Source organism: Arabidopsis lyrata, assembly GCF_000004255.2.
Source record: "Arabidopsis lyrata subsp. lyrata unplaced genomic scaffold ARALYscaffold_4, whole genome shotgun sequence".
Classification (NCBI taxonomy): Eukaryota; Viridiplantae; Streptophyta; class Magnoliopsida; order Brassicales; family Brassicaceae; genus Arabidopsis; species Arabidopsis lyrata.
In genome coordinates this window covers 12,368,649-12,393,638 of record NW_003302552.1, presented here as the reverse complement: position 1 = coordinate 12,393,638, position 24,990 = coordinate 12,368,649, and the positions used below count along the sequence as shown (strand labels likewise).

General features: G+C 33.9%; 2 protein-coding genes across 2 annotated transcripts; both read right to left on the bottom strand.

Moving 5' to 3' along the window:
• Positions 1-12,560: 12,560 nt before the first annotated feature.
• LOC9315204 (pentatricopeptide repeat-containing protein At2g27800, mitochondrial) lies at positions 12,561-13,744 on the bottom strand. The gene is made up of 3 exons (XM_021030140.1): positions 13,398-13,744; positions 13,185-13,285; positions 12,561-12,910 (listed from the first exon to the last, which is right to left on the bottom strand). Exons 1-3 carry the CDS (start codon positions 13,565-13,567, stop codon positions 12,879-12,881), a joined length of 303 nt encoding a protein of 100 aa, XP_020885799.1. The 5' UTR covers positions 13,568-13,744; the 3' UTR covers positions 12,561-12,878.
• A 5,562-nt stretch (positions 13,745-19,306) lies between these two features.
• LOC9317037 lies at positions 19,307-20,844 on the bottom strand. Its single transcript, XM_002879090.2, has one exon. It carries the CDS (start codon positions 20,574-20,576, stop codon positions 19,602-19,604), a length of 975 nt encoding a protein of 324 aa, XP_002879136.1. The 5' UTR covers positions 20,577-20,844; the 3' UTR covers positions 19,307-19,601.
• Positions 20,845-24,990: the final 4,146 nt, after the last annotated feature.

Sequence of the window (24,990 nt, the reverse complement as noted above, 5' to 3'; positions counted from 1 at the left end):
GATACTTTAGAATCCTATCTACCATACTCCAATGGTACACCGTGGGCTCTTTCATGTGTTGACTCACTTGATTCACTGCAAAAGAGATATCAGGCCGAGTGTAAGTCAAATAGATTAGCTTACCCACAAGTCTTCTATATTGCTCCGGGCAATGATATCGTCTATCATCCTTCTCCCCCTTTCGATTGACCTTATATCCTGGCTCTAATGGTGTTGAAACCGGTTTGGCTCCAAGCTTTCCCGTAAGTTTTAGAAGATCGAGTGTGTATTTGCTTTGTGAGAGAAATAGACCCTCCGGTGATCTACACACTTCGATACCTAAAAAATATTTCAACACACCAAGATCTTTAATGTCAAAAGCATTGTGTAAAGAGGTTTTGATAGACTTGATACCTTCCTTGCTACTCCCCGAGATGATCAAGTCATCAACATAGATTAAGACAACTACAATGCCTTGATCATTTTGGAGAGTAAACAAGGTGTGATCGGATTCTGACTTCTTGAATCCATTAGCCTTTAACGTGGAGCTTAGCTTGTGGTACCAAGCTCTTGGGGATTGCTTTAGACCATATATAGCTTTGCGGAGTCTTAACACTTTTCCCGAAGCCACCAAGTTCTCTAAACCCGGAGGAGGAGTCATATAGACTTCTTCTTCTAACTCTCCTTGAAGAAATGCGTTCTTAACATCCATTTGCCATAATTCCCAATCCAAGTTGACCGCCAAAGAAAGAACCACTTTCACCGTATGTTGCTTGGCTACCGGAGCAAATGTCTCCCGATAATCATCACCATACGTTTGAGTAAACCCTCTTGCCACTAATCTTGCCTTGTATCTTTCTATATCTCCATTACTCTTGTACTTAATAGTAAACACCCATTTCGAACTCACACACTTCTTGCCTTGTGGTAGCTCTTCTTCGTCCCATGTATGATTCCTTAACATAGCTTGTACCTCATCATTAACCGCATTGTCCCATTCCTTGATTCCCTTAGCTTCCTCATATCTTTGTGGGACAAACTCCACATCTAGCTTGCTAATAAAGGCCTTATGTTCTTCGGGAAGAAGGTCAATCGAACATGTCGCTTGAATTGGATGAGCCACGGCTTGACAATTGTAGTACACTCTAGATTTATTCTCTCTCATGCTCCTTCTTGGATTCTCTCTAGTGTAGATAGGGTCTTGTGTTGCTTGTGGAGCTTGATATGTCTCATCATCACTTGAAGATTCAATAACCTCTCCTTCATTAGATGGATTCTCTTCTACCACTTCTTCACTAGACCTTTCTTCTCTATCAATCCCTTGTTGATTATCCGAAGCTACTTGTGATATGTTATTACCCTTTTCTTGAGCTATATCATTACCACTCTCTTGAGCTTCAATAGTACTATCATTTGGTATGGCTTCTCTTTCTTCTTGACGAGAGCATCCATTACTCAAATGTTCAAGAATATGCCTAAGACTTCTAGCTCTATCCGAAGTTGAATTTGGCAAGTCTTTCACACCTTCCCAACTCTTCTCTCCGAAATAGGCCTCATCTTCCATGAACTTTACATCCCTAGATACATAGTACCTATTCATGACCGGATCATAGCACTTATAGCCTCTTTGCGTTGTTGAGTATCCAATGAATACACACTTAGTGCTTATGGGCTCTAGCTTGTTCCTCAAGTCACCTGGGACAAAAACAAAACACACACTTCCGAATACCTTTAAGTGATCAATGTTAGGACTTTGGTTATTCAAAACTTGAAAAGGAGATTGATCATTAAGGATACGGGTTGGTATTCGGTTTATGAGATAACATGAAGTTAACACGGCATCTCCCCAAAACCGCTTTGGCATGTGTTTCTCAAACAACATAGCTCTTGCCACCTCCATTAGATGTCTATTCTTCCTTTCGGCAACACCATTTTGTTGAGGGTTGTATGGACAGCTTGTTTGGTGTAGAATTCCACATTTTTCCAAGTGTGTTTTGAGCTTAGTGCTTGTGTACTCTCCTCCATTGTCTGTTCTAAGGATCTTAATCTTGGCATCAAAGTGATTAGTCACATAATTTTGGAAGTTTATAAATGCATCATAAACTCTATCCTTAGATGGAAGCAAAGTTACCCAAGTATACTTTGATTTCTCATCTATAAAGGTGACAAAATATTTATGATTATCTCTAGATGCACAAGGTGAGGTCCAAACATCCGAATGAACAAGATCAAAGCATTTTTCATAAATAGTATTCGATTTAGGAAAAACTACTTTGCAATGTTTTCCTAAAATGCATGCTTCACATTTAGCACAATCATAAGAGAAACCCGGTAAAAGCAAATTCAAAGCTCTAGAATGAGGGTGACCAAGTCTATTGTGCCATAAAACAACTGAAGTTTTAACATTGTTCGCAATCATATAAGGAGCAACATTATTAGAGATAGGGTTAAGAGAAGTGTCTTCAAGCACGTAGAGATCATCTTTAGTACCCCCTTGACCGAACACATTACCACTCTTAATATCCTGCAATTTAACATCATTAGGACTGAAAATAGCAAGGCAATTTAAATCTCTAGTAGTCTTCTTAACTGAGAGTAAATTCGAAGTAAACTTAGGCATATAGAAAGCACTAGAACGTTTACTAAATAGGTTTATACTACCTATTCCTTCAATCGGCACATTATGTCCATTCGCAACTTTAACACTTCCTAAAGCCGGTTTAATGTTCTCTAACAACTTAGGATTACTTATCATATGGTGAGAAGCTCCTGAGTCTAATACTAATGACTTTGGATCATAAGAATTAGAAGTGAAGAGAGAGATACCGCCGGTACTGAATTTTGATGCGATTGAGTGAATGAGAGATTCGAGGTCCGCCTTGTTCATCACAATGGTTTCTTGATTTTGAGAAGATGATCCACAGCCCTTCTCTTGAATCGTGGCTTGCAACGCCTTCTCTTGTTGACCATACTGAACAATAGCCCTCTCTTCATTCTCTTGTCCACCGTCACTCGCATTGGCCACATTCGCCTTCGGCTTAAGATTCTTGAACTTCTCCGGCTTCAAATGGGGGTGTAGAATCCAGCAATCTTCTTTTGTATGACCCTTCTTGTTACAGTGATCACAAACCAAAGCCTTCTTGTCCTTATGTTTCACGAACCCCGCCTTGTTTGCCGTAGGTAGATTTTCGCCTTTAGCGCCGAATAACCCTTGTGACCCAAACTCCTTTTGTATCTTTGCACACACTTGCTCCAAGGTAGGAATCTTGTCATCCCTTAGAATGTGTTGAATCACATCTGTGTAAGTAGGGTTAAGCGTCATCAACAACCCGAAGACACGATCTTGCTCTCGGCGATCTTTAAGTGTTGTGGCTTCGGTGGTGAATGGCCTTAGCATCTCTAGTTCAGCAACTAGAGACCTATACTTCCCAAAATGAGTATTGAAATCATTGTCTTCTTGACTTAGACTTCCGAGAGTCTTCTTGAGCTCATATACCCTTGTCAAGTTTGACTCGTTGCCGAATACATTAGCAAGTGTATCCCATAGCTCTTTAGATGTCTCGCAATAAGAGTACCCTTCCAAGAGTGAAGCCTCAAGAGAGCAATGGAGAGCACTCAGAACCGTCAAGTCTTCTTGCGTCCAAGTCTCTTTGACCAAGCTTTCTTCCAAGGCTTTCGCTTCTTCATAGGTAGACTCAATGTATTTTGTGAGCCTTCTCCCACCCAATACATTCGTCGTTGTCCTCTTCCATAAGAGGTAGTTGTTTCCATTCAAAGCAACCGGAAATTTCAGATCTTTGTAAGCCTTGCTCACTTCTTGAACCACAAGAGCCATCTTGTAAGAGTAAAGATTCGATTTTGAACTGTTCAAAACTCAAATCCGAGATAAAGCTTCAACCTTTAGAGATAAAGCTTCAACCTTTAGAGATAAAGCTTCAACCTTTAGTTATGAACCCAACCCGAACTACTTAGAAAACCTTCGAACAGCTTCAAAGATACCCTAACTCTTGTCAATGGAATCCTCACCAAAGATTTTAAGAAACTCTACCCCAAGAAAACGCTAAGCAAAACCCGGATATAAGATGACACCCGATCTCGCACACCAAAGATTAGAACTTAAAGAAGAAAAATCGAAAAGCGAAGATTAAAAGAGAAAAGATTTAAGAACCGAATTCTCTGATACCATGAAAATATTTAGAATCAAGTAGGGAGAATAGAGATGAACATGGTGAAGGTTAGAGAGAAAGATGATTTATTTTGATGAGATGAAAGTTACAAATGGTTTGCGGCAGCACATGGTTTATATAGGGAGCTCACTAGGTCTAGATGGGTATACACATAACCTTAAAAGCATCCTCATTTAGCCTAGTGAGTCACCGTGTGCTTTTGCCACTTTCCAGCTCATGACAACGGTCATAAGCTACACGACAAGGCCGTACACGCGCTTAGCACCATCCGGATAAGGATGGTCTCCTTCCCGCGTACGTACAGTCCAAGATGACCGTTACCTCTCTTCCTCTTATTCAAAATAATTACTTGCGTAACAAGATACCCATTTCATTCTTAACTATCACTTAGTTAGAATAAAATGTCTTCTTGATCAATAATTAGGGCACTCATAGTGTCAACGTTAACTTAAAGATTGAAAAAAAAAAAAATATTAGCGTCTTCGAATATATTTAGTCTAAAATCCAAAAATGACGAGATTGATCCCCATAATTAGCACCAAAATTTGATATGATCTGGTTTTACACAATCTACAAAGCCGCAAGTGCATGATTATTGTGAATTTGTGACACGGTAGGATATGTGTGACCGAGTCCACAAAGACGAAGGTACACTTCATTTCTTCGAGAGTAGAAATAAGTTCAAAAGAATATGAAAATCTCATATTTCCCTTTCTTTCTATACATTTTGTGTGGTTCATTGCTACCTGAAGCCAAACTCCGGTAACCTTTTTGGAATTTGGTTTTGTTTCTCTTGACAATGTTATAACACTTAATTTATGATGTAGGTTGAAATATAGGATGTGAAAAGAGATAGGGTCTCAAATCCTCTTTATAATTTTGCCAATCTACCTAAAGGTTAATGCCGAGGAGTTGTGTGTTATAGATATGATGAGTTGTTAAAGAGACTTGAAGGTCTATATGATTATCTAAACAAAACGTAATAAGTGTGTGAATGTTTTTAATGAATGATGAACCTTTATTAATTATGTGATTAACATTTTTAACATGTCATATTTTTTTTGAGTGCCAGGGTGATGTAAAAACTCATTGAAAAAAGCTCACTGCTAGAAGTACAGCGGCCGCATGTATTTGCTATTTAGCTAGAGCTCGAGGAGGAACTTGAAGACATGTAGTACGTAGTTTATCATGTCCTCACAAATATATAGGTTTAGTTTTCAGTTGGATTGGAGCTAAACTAAAGTAGTTTTGGTACCATGTTTGAAAACTTATATTTTAGCCATTTTAATGGTACTTCACATAGTTTGGGCAACACTAATTAGGTTTGTGAGAGTATCCGAGTTCAAAATTACGATATTTTAGGAAGACTTTGGTTAGGGCTGAGCCGCTGAGGGCTGACGAATCTGTTTCTTAGTGTCTTGATTAGTAATATGCAAGCCTCCAGCAGAGCATATAGGGTTCTGTATCCGATCCGATTTTTGATAGCGTAGAAGTTTTAATATGGATCAGAAATACACCCTCCGTTCCGTTATAAATTATGTTTTAGGAGGATACAAATAGATTAAGAAATCATTTAATTTTTGTTTATTTCTAAACAAAAACGTCATTTATTATCTAATCAACCAATTGAAAACTAATATGCATAATATAAATCACCAAAACCAATAAAAAAAAACTAATTAATATTGCATTGAAAACTGAAAACATCATCTATTTAAGAACAAAATTTTAAGCCTAAAACATCATTTATAAAAGAACAGAGTGAGTTATATTTTATGTAATTTCTCCGTATCTACTTTCTCTTGTTCTCGCTTTCTCTTATTTCTCGTTTATGTAATGTTCAAGCCGACTGTTTAGCCTGTTCTTCTAGACTTTTATTTTCTGAAATTTCTTTTGTAAACTCTTATCCTCCTAATTGGGCAACCAATCAAGGAGTTATTTATTAATTAATGTGTGGTTGACAAAAAAAAATTGTAGTACATTAATTTTCTTTTAAATACAAATATTAAAAATTGGTCTCTCTAATTTGTGAAACTATTAAATACAAATATTAATCTAATTTAATATGTCCATTCGTCAAAATTGGCTTACCAAAGTCAATTTGGCTTCTCAATATAATAAAAGGATGAAATTCTTAATCGTAACCAATAAATAAATTATGCGAACACCAGCAAAATCCAACTCGTATTAACACGTTAGAACTATTTTATAATCATATATGATACCTATAAAAGAAACAAAGTAAGCCCATAAAAAATAGAAAGGAACACGGTTGCTTTGTTTGTCGTGACATTTGGGTGTGGACTGTGGACATTTTTAAATCCATCCAACCTAGAAAAATTATGTTATCACAAGATGTCTCTTGTCGAGCATAAATTACATTATAAAAAATTATAAAAGGTGCCTAATATGTTTATATAGCCTGATTTTTGGAATTACCAAGTTCGCAAAATATTTTGTATCCATTTAGAAAAATAGTTAAAACCACTTGATGAAACCGCGAAAATGTATTGCGAATTTTTTTACATTTATTCGTTCGATCAACATTTGCATGTTCTTTTTTTCTTTTTCTCTTTTAATACCGTATTGTTTACACTGATATCAACCTACTACCGTATAAACTTCCAAAATGATTATATGCATTCAGTTGGAATCAATTTTTGATCCCAAACATTATGATGAAACTAATCATTGACAACCATTTTGTGAATTTAGTAATTATATCCTGAACATTTTGATGGAAACATGAGGGTTCTTTAATAATTAAGAATGATGACCATTTCTATCAATTACTAATTTAATAAAACTAATCAAAACATTTTATATGTGTTATTATAAAATAATAAAGTAAAAGTTTATAAAGACAGCCTAACATATGGAGATTCCGATGATAGGTATCTTGCTTTTGGAGCTTTCTAAATCAAATGTTTCCAACTTATGTTCGATCTGAATTTTATAATAAACTAAGATTCTAATTTGGGCAATAATAAGGTATTTCTTTTTGTTTTGAAATTGGCCACATATAGGAAAAAGTTCTTGAGTGTAATCATATTGCTGACAGCAAACTATTAATATTCACATATAGTGATATATAAAGCAAATCAAGGCCAATTGACCTCGAAAATCTATGCAAAAAAATGATAGACTAATTAACATAAAATGTGTCAATTTAATTTCTTTTTCATCTCAATTCAGTCAAACATAACTACATAAGAAATTAGAATTGTAAACTTATTATTATATACTATTGTTTTGGTGGTATATATACAATTCACAACACATTTTTGGATTTAAAGTTTTTAAACTCATATTATTACAAAACAGCATCAGTATTAATGTATTATTACAAACTATAGGGATACAAGTCTCTGACAAATACATGTACTCTTGTCTTTTTATTTTTTATCAAAAAAGAAAACGTTTTCCCATACTTATTATTAAATCAATATGTCATCTCTTGTTCAAACGTCGTCGTGTTCGTAGGGACTTAGAGTAGTTCATTGCCGGGAAAGTTCTTAATTACGTGATTATGTGCCCAAGTCAAGTTATTCTACAAGCCGTTGACCTAGTTAAGAGAAGGATGATTTGGTATTTATATATTTGACATTATAAAATCATAATGAACTTAGTGAATATACATACAAAGTGTATTCAATTGGTATAGATGCAGTGAAGAGAAATTACATTAAATTGAGAGGTCAATGCTATTGGGTTCATAAAACTTGAGAAACAAAATAGAAATGTCATGTGGCTGCATGTGATAAGAAGGTACGTCGAAATCAATTCGATCCCATGAGTCTATTCTCCTACTTGCTTTTTTTGTTTTTGTAGCATTGGAGTGGTTTAAGACTTTTTTACAAACTTAAATATTATTAATTTAGACATATATATGGCCCCCATTTATAATTTAATAAGAAGAAGATAAAATTGGCCTGATTAAGAATTCGATAAACCGAAAAGGGAGAAGAAGCTTTGGGGTAAAAGGATGATGAACAAAGCTTGCCTTTGTAATGATAACAACAGCATTACATATGATTTCTTTTAACAATACCAAATGTCAGCATCAATTACCAATATCCAGTAAGATGAATGGGGGTATATTTTCACAAGTTGAAACAAAAAGTTTAGTGACTATATATGTAACCTAATAGTTTGTGTTAGTGTCGTTGTTGCGTCACTACTTATATTCAAACTCACATGTTGTTGATTAAAAAAAAAAGAAGGCAAATTGAAAATTGCATGGCGCTTGGGCTGGCTGAAAACAGATAAAAGGTTATGTTGATGATCTCAATCGACTTCGGTTTGTGATTTCGGTTTAGTCTAGGTGATTTGAATTTCTTAGAAAGTCGACATGAAAGAGTTAATATCTTGGGCAAATGGGTATGAACATTAAGGCTGCTAAAACAAGACTCAAATGGATAGGAACATTAAAGACAATTGTGAAATGAATTGGGAACATCGACAGCAAACCCTACAATGTACAAACATTTTTATTGAAAGGTCCCCTATCCACTTGTGAGGGTTTTGAGTAGTGTCCCACAAAGGAACCATCATTTAATTCAGAACTACACAAGCATTCTCATTCTATCACATTGCAACTCTTGAGTAAGTTACTAATTACATCATAAAATAGTTGTAGTCACAGATTAATTCATATTAGAAAAAGTAAGCACCTGTTATCGGGTAAGATTAGTAACTTAATTTTCGTTAGACACATATAAGCTCAATGTTCCTTATGTATAATTTTAAATGATATCTTAAAAGTAACTATGAGATCAAAACTCAAAACATCTAGAAAACAATTTCTACACGAACCTTTGAATTAAACAATTATTTTGAAGAGTAGATTTTCTTATGTATAATATTGAATACATGCATTCGCAGAATAAAATATATACTTTTATGAAAATATGTATAAAAATGGAAAATTAATTTGAGAAAGAAAAATATCAAAAAGAGAAGATCAAATATGAACACTCGTGCAAAGAGTTGTTATCAAAAATGTGTATGGTAGATTAGCTTGAAAAAGAAGTGTGTTTGATATGCATTATCGATCCGAATCGTTATTGCACTGGCGTGATTTAATAATTGCTTTGAACATACTTTGCAAAAAGTGAAGGAACTGAGAGAGGACTTCACTTTTCTATCTTAGAGCTAGAGTAAATCCAAAAAAAGTGAGGAAATTGGTAAAAACATTACATAACAACAAAGTCTACTAAATTTTTCATAGGTGAAAACAAAACATATGAGTTTGTATAACTTCAAAGCAATCAATGCCCAGAGAAGTGGAATCATAAAAGGGTTATTTATAAAACACTACAAAAACGAAAGCAAAACCGGTGTAAGAACTTACTAAGCTGAAGTTTTGCTTGGTAATAAACGAAAGAACTTCAACTTATTATCAAGCGGCTTATGAGATTATGAGAGGAATGATTTCAAGTGTTCGAAACTCTTGAAATCGTTAGAGTCATGGATAGCTGAAGTTTTGACTAAGTGTTAGATATTGAATTTGTTTACTAAATGTTAAACCGGCTTAACTGTTACTCGGATGAAATATTGATCCGTTAAGGCGGATTCAGAGAATGGTTTAGGCTCAGTCCATTCAAAGAAGGACGAAAACTGCTAGTCGGGATTCGAAAAATGAAAAGGGTTAGATGAAGAAGTGGAGAAGATCTAAGAGTGGATAATAGTTCGTGTGTGTGTGTGTTATATCATTGTGTATTGCATAGTAAAATGGTAACATAGTCAAATCTTAATTTTGATATGAAAAGTGTAATTTATCCCCCAAAAAAAGGATGCCTCGTAATCTTTTTTATATATTTTTCTATGTATCTTATGTCCGTATCATATTGAAATTTATATGTTCTTCATACTTTAAATCATTTCTACATGTGACAAAAACAAAAATCATTTCTACATAAAAAATATCAAATATATCTTCTTCACCTAACCATCTAGAGTATGATAAATTTGTAATATGATCATATAAATAAAAATACTAACAACTCAAATATTAAATTTATGGGTCGGTCTGTATGATTGCAAACTTAATTTAGTAGAATCATTTTTTTCTCTTTCAAAGTAAATATCCCAATCCATCATATATTGTATAAACGGTTTGGACACAATCCACAAACTTTAATACCCACAAATACTATACTAAAATGAATAAAACATTAAAGATCATTCAAGAGATCCGAATTCTAATTCTAGAATTTAAGTCAGAAAAAATACGACATAATTAAACTAAGTTGGGTCAGGTTATAAATCTTTTTTCTTATTTTCCAAAAAAACAAAGAGCTACTACGTGAAGGATCAGAGAACCATATGGCCTTGATCAACGGCGTCGTTTAGGGATAATGTCAAAAGCAAAACTTTGTTTAACATTACTTAAGCTGAATTTGAGGTACCAAAATATGAGGATTTTGATTTATTATAAGCTGCTTTGTTGTCATTAGTCTTATATGTACAACTACCTCTCAGATTCAGAGATTAGGAGCAATTAACAATAATAACCAGAATTTGCCTTTTTAATCACTACAAAAATGAAAAGCACTAGTGTCTTAGTATGATTTAAGAAAAATATTAAATTGATGATTTGTCATTTGTCAGACATGTGTACATATATATGAGAAAATAGATTTGTAGGGTTTGTTGAAAGTTTGTTAGCTAATCACTTTCTCATGAGACAAAGTTGACATTTCGAAAATTAATATTACAAAGTGATTTTGTCAAAATCTTTTTTATATATTTAGGTCGGAAACACGAAGTTTGGTGGGAGCACTTAACAGACACACCCACATGAAAATTACACTATTCAGATTTTGGTATTTTTCTACAAATTAAACAACTGTTTATTTCTCCATTACTTTATAAAGTTTATCATAATCTCTATTTTAATTTTCTAAATTGGTATAACCCAAAAAAATAACTTTCTCAATGATGTCTTGCACATTTTTATTCATATTACATCATCGAACGTAAAAAGTTACTAACATCAAAAAGAAAAACAATTTCTCGTTAATATCAACGGAAATAACAATATCTACAATTATAAAATCCATCATATGTTATTAAAGAACTGCAATGACTAAGAGTGTGATTGGTAGTTTTAGAGTTTTTGTACAGCTTTTACATAGTTAAAACATTACTTTTGTTACCATACAAGCTTAAGATTGGTCCACTCAAAATTCATAACCTCTACAATCATTTTTTTCTTTTTTTTTTGATAAACCTTATCGGCTGATCCGGTCAGCCCCAGTAGAAACTCTCTGAAGGACCACCACACTGTCTGTCCCGAATTTGGAATGGTTTCCGACTAATGTCAGGAGGTAGCCAGATCGCCTGTTACTGGACTGCCAAATAAACTGCTTGAACATTTTGGTCTACTATCAAATTTTCTTTGTTTGTTCATATTTCGTTTTCATTTTAAGTCTATAAATGTTGTAGGTTTTTTTACCATAGCAAACCAAATTTGAAGCTACGGATAAAATTCTACAGACTAATTTCTACATTTAGCATCCAAATCAATCAGAATCTAAATCTCCAACATATTAGAGCATCTAAGAAAAACAGAAAATAGAAAATCAGATTTGGTTTAGACGATTCTCTAAGTTTTTGGCCAAAGTGCAAAAATAGAAAAACAGAAGAAGAGAAGCTGTTTCTTTGGCTTAGTATGTAGAAAATGGCAAAAGAAAAGGAAAACGAACTGAAGTGCTTTATTCAATAATCATAACAAAGACTCTTCTTCTTGTTTTTGGTATCAAATTGGGTCCCCAAAGAAACTTCCATATTAATTTTGTGGAAGACTCATACCAAAACTAGAGCCTGCAAATATCATCATCATTGTGTATCTAGTTTTGTAACTTTCTGCAACAACCCATACGAATATACCTACTTTCACGTCTTAAAAACGTTTTGTGTGGTAATAAGTCTCTCTCAACAAATCATTTGGAAAATCTCTCTACTCATGCCTACTTGAAGAGAGATGAAGCCAATAACATATCAATGTCTTCTCATGGATGGACAGACCAAATAAACGATACACGCAAGGACAATATATACGCAATGACACGATAAACGCAATCACAAGAGTCATTAGAAAAAATAAACATAAGTTTTGTCAATATGGTGTTCCTTTAAGAAGTACCACTACTCACAGTTTCCTAACTATGTTCATGCCTTGGAAACTAACAGCAAAGTGGAGCTATTTTGAGAACAGAACTTATAAAGCCAAGCACACATATTTCCATGATATATGAATTCTACTAGGAGCCTTCTATAGATTGTTCTTTATTACGAATCTCTATGAAACTACTTAACATAGATGCGCAGAAGCTTTAACAATTCCATTATTTGAATCAAAAACAAGGTCAAGGAACATAATGAAATAGATAAGAAACGAAAAGGTCTCGTCCCGCGCAAACAATCTTATTCTCTAATTCAAAAGAGTAGATGAATCCGAGAGAACTTATCTTACATTCTGACAATAACTATGGTTGAATCATCATTTGATTAATAAGATACAAACCCAAGTAAAACTAAATGGAAGTAGTAACATCTGCCAAAAAATGTAATCTAAACTGAGTCTGAGAGATTGCAAATACGGTTGACAGATTGAACTTAAGAACCTGAATTTCCTTGAAAACATCAAACTTAGCGCAAAACAATCCCCGGGATGTTAAGTCACCCCATCTACTTCAAGTGCTGGTACTAGATGGGACTGAGATAGTTTGCAAATCTACCTGTTGTCAATGTCATCAAAGATAGAAAGTTGTTAGCATGAATCTAAAGGAGCAATGTGTAAAGCATGAATCTTTCCACAACCAAGGTTCAGGAGATGCTAAAATAAGGATATTGGGTATCTTTCAATGAACTAAACCACATCCTAAAGAAAATCAAAACACCCCACACATCCACATATGAATCTTTTGCAGGAACTCAATAACTAAAGAGTAGCTAACCCAAACCCAACGAACACAATAAACTAATCCAAAGCAAGTTTTGGCATTTACTTACCTTCATAAGAAGTGACATCAGAAGGAAGTTTCGAAACAAGGCAAGCTGCAGCAACGAGGCTGTGAAATGGTTGTTGTGTGCTTAATTCTCTCCGTAGAAACCTTTCAGATTCCAAATCAAAAATCAAAAATTTCAATCAAGGGCATCACAAACATCAAACAACTAACACAAATCAAGCAGATTTACATCGAAAGAGGATGAAGGAAGTTTTACCTGGGAACAGAGCCTTCGATGCGAGAAGAAGTGTTGAAGCGCGGGGAAGTGAAATTAGGGTTTGGGACGGAGGGTTTAGATCTGGATGAGATCAAATTTCGTGTAGCAGCGGTTCTATGGATGGATCTCATGAATGTAGTAGACCTAGAAGCGATCCCAATTGCAGCCATTTTCTCCGATTCTTTCTTCTACTGCTTTCTGCAATTCCACCAAAACCTCCGTAAACCCTCTCTATGAACTGGATATGCCGGTTCGAGTGAACCGTATAAATTAAACCGAATAAATTATTCGGTTTGGGTTCAATTGGGGACAAATTCGATAAATAGAGAAAGCTTATCTTTGGTTTGGACTAGGCCTGCCAGTTCGGTTTTTCGGTCCGGTTCGGTGCGGATTTTTTGGTTTTTCGGTTTGTTCTGTTATTGTAAATCTTGTCGAAACTAACCGAAATTAATTACAGTTCGGATCGGTTCGGTATTCGGTTTTTTCCGGTTTTGAAATCTTATCGTAACTAACCGATTAATTCGGTTATTTCCGATTAATTCTGGTTACTACATGTATTTTCTGAGTTTATATTAATCAAAATACACAAAAACATCATCTGATCAATTCAAATTAAGATTAACAAGAAGAGGTTAAACTCTGAATATCAAACAAAAGAGATGAAGTAATGTCCCTACTTAGGGGTTCTTCGTTTGCTCATTTGGGATATGCATCCAAATGATCTATCTGGCTAATCCATCTGAATAATGTGTGTTTCCATTTTTGGTGGTTCATCTGGATGATCCATCTAACTGCTTTTGGTTAAAACTTTGTTTGTTTGGTTGAGAACCAACATTATTACAAAACATAAACTCCAAAAATCATAATAACAATACACAATATCATGGATATAAGTTTTGTAAGAAATCAGTCTAAATTTACAGAAAAAAATTCATTAATCTATTTATATATTTTCTTAGCAGTATTAAAATTAATCTATTGTGGCTCCATCCGTACCAAGCAGCATACATATCCAAAAATAAACAAAACACAAGTAATTACAAGCTCTACTAAAAACAAACTAACCTAAGTTTATTGATTCATAAACAAAAATGATCCACACAAATTCTCAGTGTTATAAGTTTCAAGCAAACATCACTAGAATAAGATTTGAACAAAATACAAATGATTGAACACTATCACAAAATCTTAAGCAAAAGCAATTAACAAAACTAGTTTTTAGTCAGTCTTAAGCAAAAGCAATTCAAAACCATGTAAGTGGAAGAGTGAAAGAGATACTTGCGAAAAGCCAAAGAAAGAAATAGAGACAACTTTTCAAAACCATTCAAAAGCTGGAAAAACAAATCAATAACACAAAACTAATTCTACTTTATATTTGTTTTGTTAGTATTGTTTGTATTGTTTAGTATTTAAGATTGTATAATTGCAAATGATAATTATCTATAAGACAAGGGCACATTAGATAGTACATTTGGACTTCGGACTTCCAACGAATTTTTTTTTTAATTATTTTTTCGTTGGACTTCCAAGGAGTTTTGTTGTTCCCATGTTTCATGTCAACGAAACAAAATAGCTAACGCTCCTAATTGAGAAAGCATATCGGGCGGAACGGATCAAACGTATCAAGCAGAACAAAAGCGGATCAAATGGATCTAGCAGTACAAATGCGGATCAAGCGGTTCGAACGCTTTTAAATATATGTTGAATAGTAAAAGCAGATCAGACAGTGCGGATGAAATATTTATATTATAAAAACCGTTAATTTTAAGTAAAATATTTTTCATAAACTATACATACTAAAATTTTTATATTAAAACAAATATGCAAGAAATGTCATCACTTATTACAAGAAATGTCATCACTTATATCATGTATCCAAACAACTTTATCATTAATTCTCTACTATATATATAACCAAACAAAGTTAAAAGATTTTTAACATTAATTATAAAATAAAAAATATTCATATAATGTTTCACAATTAATAATATAGATATTTAGAATATTTGGTTAAAATTTAAAATTATAATTTCTCTATCATTTTTGTTTGATTTTTTTAAATTGTTTTGAATTATCATAAACAGACATAAAGTTTAGAAAAAAAATCTCAATTTTTTTTCCTATGTATAGTGATTCAAAATTTAAAAAACAGACATATATTATTCAATTAATGAAAAAGCATGTGTTCAACGTCCCACATCGGCTAAAATGTTTAGACAATGATTCAGAGTCATATTATAAATAACATTAAAATAAATCCAAATCGGAATGGGCATGAAGCTTAACTTAACAAGCATCCAAATTGAAAAGTTTGTAATACGGTATAATTTGGATTTTTTAGTTAAACTGTTTCATTTTACCGGATATAGTAAACTTTTAAACTTTAAATATTATAATTGATATATTGAAAATTAATAAAAATTTTATAGTATTATGAATATTTGAATATATATAAAAAATTAAATAACATGAGACAAATTATATTGCGAGACGGGGTTATATGGCGGGCATGGTATGAATCAACATTAATAAAAAAGCTTCAATACGGGTTAAATCCTCGTTTTATTATATTTTAACACCACCAATATTAGACCTATCAAATTGGTTTATATTTTCCTTCTCTCCGCCCATTTTTCTCTAGTGTTTCTAAGATAGATGCCATAACGTCAACCGTGGAGAATGCCAACCGCTTTTAATTGTAGACCGTGATCATTTTTCTGATGTTGTGGAGTACTACAAAGGTGCTATTAAAGCGCAAGTTGTTGGATCTTTTTATTCTCCTTTTACAAATAGTAGTCTTTGGGCTGAATTGTTGGTTTACAATACTAGGATTGTTGTATGCACGAGGTGAGTCATTGGATTTCTCTCTTGTCCTTATGTCTTTTAACTCATCCGCTACATTCTTTTAATTTCATTTGACTATGTTGTTTTGTTTATTTATTTTATCAACAATAATGGTGCTCAAGACATCTCTGAATAGGCAGTCAAACAAGTATATACTTAGATATGGATCATATATGAATCCATGCTAAAAAGAGTATAAATAAGATTACAGAAGAAAATATAAAGATTATAGAAGAAGAATCAATATATTTCGTATTCATCCAAACGCAGATCATGCATTATTCTTTACAAAGTGAAAGTGCAAATATGGAGTAAAGTAGACAATGAAAATGTGGTAAAAGAATCATCACATATCACTGAGCCTAGAGATTGATTCTATGTTTAGATCAACCAAGAAGAAACAAATCTTTTTCGATAAACAAATTACGAAAAATATATTAAGATTTAGCAAGACTTACAATAGACCAAATTGAAAAAAATGTACTACAAAAAACAGATGAAGACTTTGGTCCTAATCCTGATCAATGTTCAATTGAGAGGATTTCAATTCGATTTTACCTTGCGCGGTCCTTGTGAATATGATAAGAAACAAACAAGCAACAAGCTCTGAGAATCTCATGAAATCCGATTCCCAATAATATTTATACTATTTATGGAGAAAGAAGAAGCATCATAGATCAATGAACCTAAAGATTGATTATGTGTTCAAATCAATCGAAAAAAATAGATTGTGAATTTCTGAAAGCCGAATAATCGATCATGTTCAATTGACAGGAAAAAGCTGAACGTTGGAGCTCATTTAGAGTTTCAATATGAAATTAGGATAAGAAAAAAAAACATTTAGGGAAGTCTTCGATTTATACATCAATTCGATTTTGATTGAATTTCGGCCACGAAAATAAATAAAACCGTTGCTGTAATAAACTAATTGTGTTTCAATACCTTTCCTTTTTTCTTAAAAAATCTAAATTAAGATTTTGGTTTTATAAAAAATACATTAAATATATGTATTCTTTTAAAAACCTACATGCATTAAGATTTTCGTTTTTCTTACAAAAACTTTGATAAAAAAATATTAAAAATAGAAAGTATGTACTAGTCGCATGTTTTTGTTTTGAATATATTATATATATAAATGTTTGTGTTGTTTCGTTTCGTTGTTTCAATTATTGTTGGTGTGGTTACATTTGGTTTTAGTTAAACTATAGCTTTTTTCTTGGTAAAGTATTTTCTATTTGGTTTCACTAGGAGCTAATCCGGGCTAATTTAACGATGTATGGAAAAACTTCTCATGGCTTACGAATCAATCGATGAAGGTCCGTCTAGCCAACACAAAACACTTTTTTCTCTCTAAATCTATACCGTATAAAAGTCGAGGCTATTAGTGATAGTGATATTCTAAAAATTACAATTACATTAGATAGATCTAAATTTATTAACTACATAATAACTCACAAAAAATTAAACATAAATTATTAACAAAATTAATTAACATAAATTTTGTTATAACAATTTTCAAAACTAGAACCCATAAGCTTGTAAGATCCAAACAAAATTAGAAGAAGTTATTTTTATTAAGTCATAAGCATTGCATTAAGTCATAAGCATTGCATCTGCATAATCCTAAAGCATACAAAACCATATTGACCAAAAAAAGACTTGACGAATATGTAAAAAAAATGTCTCAATTCCAATAATAAGGAAGAGTCTTAAACTATACTACAATCCGGGAACTGAAATGGAACTTAACAAGAGAAAGGTCTGGCAACACCAAACGAACTAGACAAGAACAAATTAACTTACCTTTGACAGAACCATATGACTCTCTACATAATCGAAAAAGACTCTGATATGAGCAGCTTCTCCAATTCCTTCAATCACAAGTTTTCTAGCAGTCTTTTCCTTGTATAATCTCACCAGTACTTCTCTTTCTCTGTTCAGTCTCAATTTCTTGCTCCAGAAACAAATCAAACCGTACAAACCAAAATTGTACCGAACAATTTGTAATGATTTTGGTTTCAATTTGATATTTAGATATCTATATTTTTTTTTTTTTTTGGGTGCGAAAATTAGATTGAGTGATTTAGGTGAATAACCAAATCTGATAAAATAATTAAGATTATAGCACATTAAATTTGTTGCAATGGTTCAATTAAACGGTTACAATTTTATTTAAATACATTTTAGTAACTAAATTTCAAATAATAGTTTATAAAAAGTTACACCGAAAGACATGATTGTAGATAATTAATGGTTTATAAAATAAACCAAGAGTTGTATTTGTTTGTGCAATAAATTAAATGTTACAATGGTTCAACTAAACGGTTGCAACCGTTTACGAAAAGTTACGATAAAAAAATGCAACCGTAGAAAAGGGAAGTATGATGAAGCGACCAGAGTATTGGAGATGTTGCGAGAGAAACAGTTAATTTAAAAAATTAAATATTTTAATGATTTATAAAATGAATCAAAAATTAAAATTGTTCGTTAAATAAAGTAAATGTTGCAATGGTTCAACTAAACAATCGCAATTGTTTATGAGGTGTTACGATAAATAAATGCAACCGTAGAAAATATTTATTCCGATTGCAACTTTTTGAATAAAACAACCGTAAAATATATATTTTAGTTAAATAACCAAAATTTAAATATATACGTAACATTAAATGAATATATGCAATTATAAAGACACAACGATATACTGAAAAGATACGACTGTAGTTGAACAAATATAACTGTAAAAAAAACCGTAAATATGTTAACAAAGAGATGCGATAAAAAGACACAACCGTAAAAAAATAATCGTAAATGTTTAAACGGAAAGTTGCGAAAAAAGACGCAACCGTTCAGAGGTGCAAAAGGTTTTTATTGATATTGCTATTATATATAGATTTGTAAACCCATGCCCATCATTATAACATTTTTTATTAGTGTATAGATTGCGTTGCGTGTGCATGAAGTATGAACACAGATTATTTGAGGTACATAGGAAAGAGAAGCTACAACATTAAAACTCGCGTCTGAATTCTGGATATATACTCCAAATCCACAATAAAGATGATAAGTTTAAAAATCCTTAACCCTATTGCGAGGTTTATAATCTGAACTTCGTATATGTGAACGATTGTTTTGGAGACACTCATCATGATTGGTTCTCTACTTCTTTCTCTCTCGATCTCTCTCGTGTGTAACAAAACAAAGCAGAGAAAAGTAAAAGACACAAAGAGTTTTACGAGTTCAGGTTCCAATGTGGAACCCTACATCTCGCCGGGATGATGTAATTAACATCCCGGAAATCCACTAGTATACTTGCTCATCACTCAACAATACAATGCGTACAAATGACTAGACCGCACATATCTAATGAGATTTACGAAAGTTGTTAGCAAACGTCTTGGTAGATGACTCTTTACGTTCTTGTTCTCTGATTCTCTGTCTCCAAAGGTGAAGAAGGGCTGATGCAGCATGGCAAATCTTGCGGTCTTTATGTTTTGTAAGTCCCTCAAGCTTATCCATCATCCTCCTTGGTTCTTTTGGTTTTGGAGTAATATTGATTTCCATCAGTAACGAGAGAGCGTCAACGCAGCGAGACGCCTCTGCTTTACCTGAGAGAACGCCCTTAGCATTGGCCACATCAGCAGCTTTCTTTGCTGCTTCGAACAACTTCACCATCTCATCCACTTTCTTTTTCTTCAGCTCCTTTTCTGTTTTAGTCTTCTTTATACATGAACCAGAACTTAGTACATCTTCACGTGGCTTCTTGGTCGTAACATCCTCCAAAGCGACACGTCTTGTCTTCACGTTGAGCGGCTTTAGATTGGTCTTTGTCTCTTTCTTAACATATTTCTCGTCACAAGCCTTAGCTTTATGATCCTCTTTCTGCTTCAACGCCAAAAAGCTGTTCCTTGCTTGAATCTTCTCTGTTTCACGAGTTAATGATCTCTCATCTTCTTTCTTCATCTTCAACTCCGAACACCTTGTTAGAACATGCTTCTTCGTCTTCAAACGAGCCTTGGTAACATCGAAAGAGTTGTCGCTTCCGTGTGTGTAGAATGTCTTCAACCATGAATGAAACAAGGCTTGAGCTTCCTTACGGATCCTAGGGTTCCTATGGCTTCTCAAAGTCTCCAGCTTAACTATTGATTCAGACAATTCTATATCCTTCGCGGAAAGAGACAGAGACTTCAAGTGCTTCAACACATCGATGCATCTCTCGACTTCGCATGGGTTCCGTGTGTTGTAAGTAGCCTTAATTGCAGCAGCAGTCCAGTCGCATAAGTCAGATCTCTCCTTCGCAATCCTTACTCTCATCTTCTCTTCGTTCTTGATCATCATGTGGCTAGGGTTTCAGTGTATGTCGAAATCGAAATATGAAAGAGATAATGAGCAAGAGTATATATATATAGGGCTTGTAAGCGGTGCTTACCAAAAAAGAAACTTGAGTTGCGTATCGGAAACTCTATCTAATCACATGGATTTGGATTTGGATTTGGTTGTTTCATCAAATAAAAAATTAGGATCGTCCAATCCAATATATTTCTGTGAATGAATATCGCATTAATCCAACGGCCGTGATTAGGTGGATACGATATGAACAATTTTTTTTTTTAACGAAGAATTGTGTAACTAAAGCATACCAAAATCAGGTTCATATTTTCTTTAAAAGAAAAATCTTATAAATCAGATAAAATCTTACATGAAATCGTAACAAATCCACATGTAAACAAATTTTTTACTTTGTTTTTGGTAAGAAGCAAGTACTAATGTACATGGATTTTTTTTTTAAATCTTATTAATTAATTAGTTTCCTACAAGATTTTATTTTCCTACAAAATATGGGGCATTGCAATATCTTTTACATTAACTAGGTTATTAACCCCCGTTACGCGGGGGTGTATTTGATATATTATGGTGAAAATTATATATGAATGATGATATTTATTATTTTAGGAAAAAATCCTGAAAAAACCTCATATATTTTTTATTTAGATGTTTTATACCCAATAGTTTTTTGTTGGAAAAAATACTTCATTTAATTAAATTTAGTTTAAAATACCTTAACTTTAAATTGTTGGTAGATTTGAATCCGCGACTTAACGGGTGTTACAGAATTATTTTATACATTTTGGTGAAAATTATATTGAATTAATGATATTTATTGAAATATTATCTTTTCTATATTGTTGTTGATAATAATATAAATTTAATTAAAAGGAAAATTATAGTGTTTTAATCTCTAACAGTTTAAATTACAAAGAAATTTTTTTATTACAAAACTACAACATAAGTCTAAAATATAAATCGATTAGCAATTGTCAATAATTATGTGAATTTCTCTCTGTACTTGTCATCTTCTTCTCGACTACTCTCCTAAGCTAGTAAGCTTATTATCTTTCCTCTTATATCATCAATAAAAAAATATAGTTATGGTATAGTCAACATTTACTTATCACTTCATTAATATTTCGTTAGTCTATGATTCGTCTTACTACACTATGGCCAAAATCTCAGCCATCCAATAAATATCTTATCTTTCGCAATCTCCAGTTCTCGCAATTTTCTTTCTAAAATCTTCATCTGCAATCCCCCAATCAGATATCTACCTCACAATAGTTAGTTCACCTTTTCTTTAATATTGATTTTTGAACCTCAAACTCTTAATTCTGTTTCCGGGCTACTTTTAAAATCGTCGGTTGAACTATTTTAGATTTTAAGATCTCATGGAGATTATGAATTTTGCCTTGGATTTTTTGTGAGTATTGACTCTTTTTCGATTGTAATCTGTTGATGCGTCTCTTGTGAACCGTCATATCGCATGCACAAATTAATTATGGACAACTCTTGACCACATATGCATTTGATTTTTTAATTGTTAGATACTCGGTATCGATTCAAAAGTTTGATGAAATTAGCAAACATAAATAACTTAGTTAGGGAGTGTTCATACAGGTGAATTACCTTCTCTATCACAATCAAAATGTATTGTTGTAGCTCATATTTTGTTAGATGTAGTTTTTGAAACTTGAAAGTCGTCTTACAAATCTATCTTCACCAAGTGATTTCGAACAACGTTTCATAATTTAAGAGGACTGCTCACTTCAAATTATATCTGCAATAAGACAAATAGTTGTCCAAGTTGATAAGGTGTAACCCATTGTTTAGCTTCATCCATTACATCATGCCATTCAAAATTACAATCTAGTAAATCTCTAGCATATCATTAAGATTTGAAATCTACATATATTTTACCATTAACTGTTATAATTTTATCAAAACTTCTTGTCCTCTTAGCTTTTTGATTAATAACCTTAGATAGTATAAGTCCCTTGTTGTTGGATGGGTGATAACTAAAATTTTTTTTATTTGAATGTAAAATTTATTTAACCAAAAACTTTGTTATAAATAAATGCATCGGATTGTTTTGAATGTTTAGAAAAGAAAGAGAAATTGCAAAGAGATTAGAAAGAAATTTTTTGAAGCTAGTCAAAGGTGTGCTTGTTCATGGCGGTGGTCGAGTGGAGAACCATAGCGTTAGACAATCGTCGTACCGTTGGTCCCCCATGTTTCTGATCGAGTTAAATATGTTTCTACCGTTTGTGCTGAATCTTCTAAACCTGCCTCCGGAATTGAGGAGACTCCAACAACAAGTGTTGTTCCTGCAACAGATCCTTCAGTCTTAGTGCCTGTAACAACTCAAGAAGTGGTGGATTTTCAATCCCCACTAAGCCTTCTCCCTTATTCGTTTTGAGCTGGAACTGTCAAGGTTTGAGAGGCAACCTTACAGTTCGACGTCTAAAGGAATTACATCGATGTATGTAGACTAAAAACGATGATGAGACCACTTCCTCCTCTTTGAAAGACTTAGGTTTTACTAACCAATTTACTGTCCCGCCAATTGGCTTAAGTGGCGGGCTTGCGTTGCTCTGGAAGGATGGGATCACGCTAGAGTTGTTGGACTCTTCCACAAATTTTATTGACACAAAAGTTACTGTAAAACAGATTTGCTCTTTTGTCACTTTCATCTATGGACCTCCCCAAAAGGAAAATAGAGCTCTGTTTTGGTCACAAATGACTACCCTAGGAGTACTTAGGGATTCTGCTTGGTTGCTAACAGGTGATTTTAATGATATCCTTGAAAACTCTGAAAAGCTTGGTGGCCCTCCTTGCTGGGAAGGATCCTTCATCAACTTTCGCAGTTTTGTTTCTTAAAGTGGACTATGGGATGTGAAGCACTCAGGCAAGATGCTCTCTTGGAGAGGGAAGCGGTATACCCACTTCATAAAGTCAAGACTAGACAGGTCGCTGGCTAATTGTTCTTGGACTGAAGCTTTTCCCCATGGCCGATGCAAATACCTCCGTTTTGAGGGCTCATATCATCGTCTTCTGGTCACTTTCTTCAACAATGAAAACCGGAGAAAAAAAGGGTTGTTTAGATTCGATAGAAGACTAGCAACAAAACTAGAGATAAGAGAATTGATTACAAACTCCTGGAAAGGTCAAGAAGAAGATAACGAAGATGTTATTAGAAAGCTCAGTCGCTATAGAAGAGACCTAATTCAGTGGACCAAAGAGCAACATCAGAACAGTGGCCAACGCATCAGAGATGCTCAGCTTTCCCTCGATGATGCTCTTTCTAGTCATGTGCCTGATGAGGAACTGATCGCAATCTCCTCTGCTACACTCGAAAAGGCTTATAAGGATGAAAAATTGTTCTGGAGACAACACAGTCGAATCCAGTGGCTGCAATCGGGAGACAAGAACTTCGCTTTCTTCCACGCAATTACTCGTGCAAGAAGAACTGTTAACTCTTTCTCTGTTATTGAGGATGACAGTGGAACTGAATTTGTTGAAGAGGAACATATTACAGCTGTAATTGCTTCCTTCTACAGCAATTTATTTACCTCCAATGGAACTGAGGATTTTCTTGTGGTGGAAGAGACTCTCTCCTCTTCAGTATCGCAGGCTATGAATTAAGAGCTGACTGCCATTCCGGATAAAGAAGAAATCAAAGCAGCGGTGTTCTCAATTCATCCTGGAAAGGCGCCTGGACCAGATGGATTCTCCTCTAGCTTCTATCAAACGTACTAGAATATTATTGGAGATGATGTTTGCCGGGATATCCGGAGTTTTTTGAAACAAGCTACCTTCAGCCGCGACAAAATGAGACCCATGTTAGGTTAATACCTAAGATCTCAGCCCCAAGAAAGGTGGGAGACTACAGGCCAATAGCTTTGTGTAATACGCACTACAAAATAATCGCCAAGATCCTCACGAGAAGACTGCAGCCTCTCCTACCGCAACTTATCTCCCCCTTCTAGTCCGCCTTTGTTCCAAACCGGGCCATTTCAGACAATGTGTTAATCACTCGTGAGATTCTCCACTTTCTCAGAACGTCGGAAGCAAAGAAATATTGTTCTATGGCCGTTAAGACGGATATGAGCAAAGCGTATGACCGTATCGAGTGGGGATTTCTTAAACCGGTGCTAAGGAAGCTTGGGTTTAACGAGAAATGGATATCATGGATTCTCACTTGTGTAAGTTCAGTGTCATATTCATTCCTCATTAACGGGCTACCCCAAGGAAATGTAACTCCGTCCCGTGGTTTGAGACAAGGAGATCCTTTCTCACCGTACCTTTTCATCCTCTGTTCCGAGGTTCTCTCCGGGCTCTGTACCAAGGCTCAAGATCAAGGACTTCTCCCCGGGATAAAAGTGAGTAGAGGCAGCCCTCCAATCAATCACCTACTATT

Bases quoted from the DNA above. Each gene is read 5' to 3' on its own strand.
- LOC9315204 (XM_021030140.1), bottom strand. From the start codon at position 13,567: ATGGCTGCAATTGGGATCGCTTCTAGGTCTACTACATTCATGAGATCC. The intron at 13,286-13,397 runs GTAAAACTTCCT...GGAATCTGAAAG, and splicing joins ATCGAAGGCTCTGTTCCCAG to GTTTCTACGGAGAGAATTAA. The intron at 12,911-13,184 runs GTAAGTAAATGC...CATTGACAACAG, and splicing joins TGATGTCACTTCTTATGAAG to GTAGATTTGCAAACTATCTC.
- LOC9317037 (XM_002879090.2), bottom strand. From the start codon at position 20,576: ATGATGATCAAGAACGAAGAGAAGATGAGAGTAAGGATTGCGAAGGAG.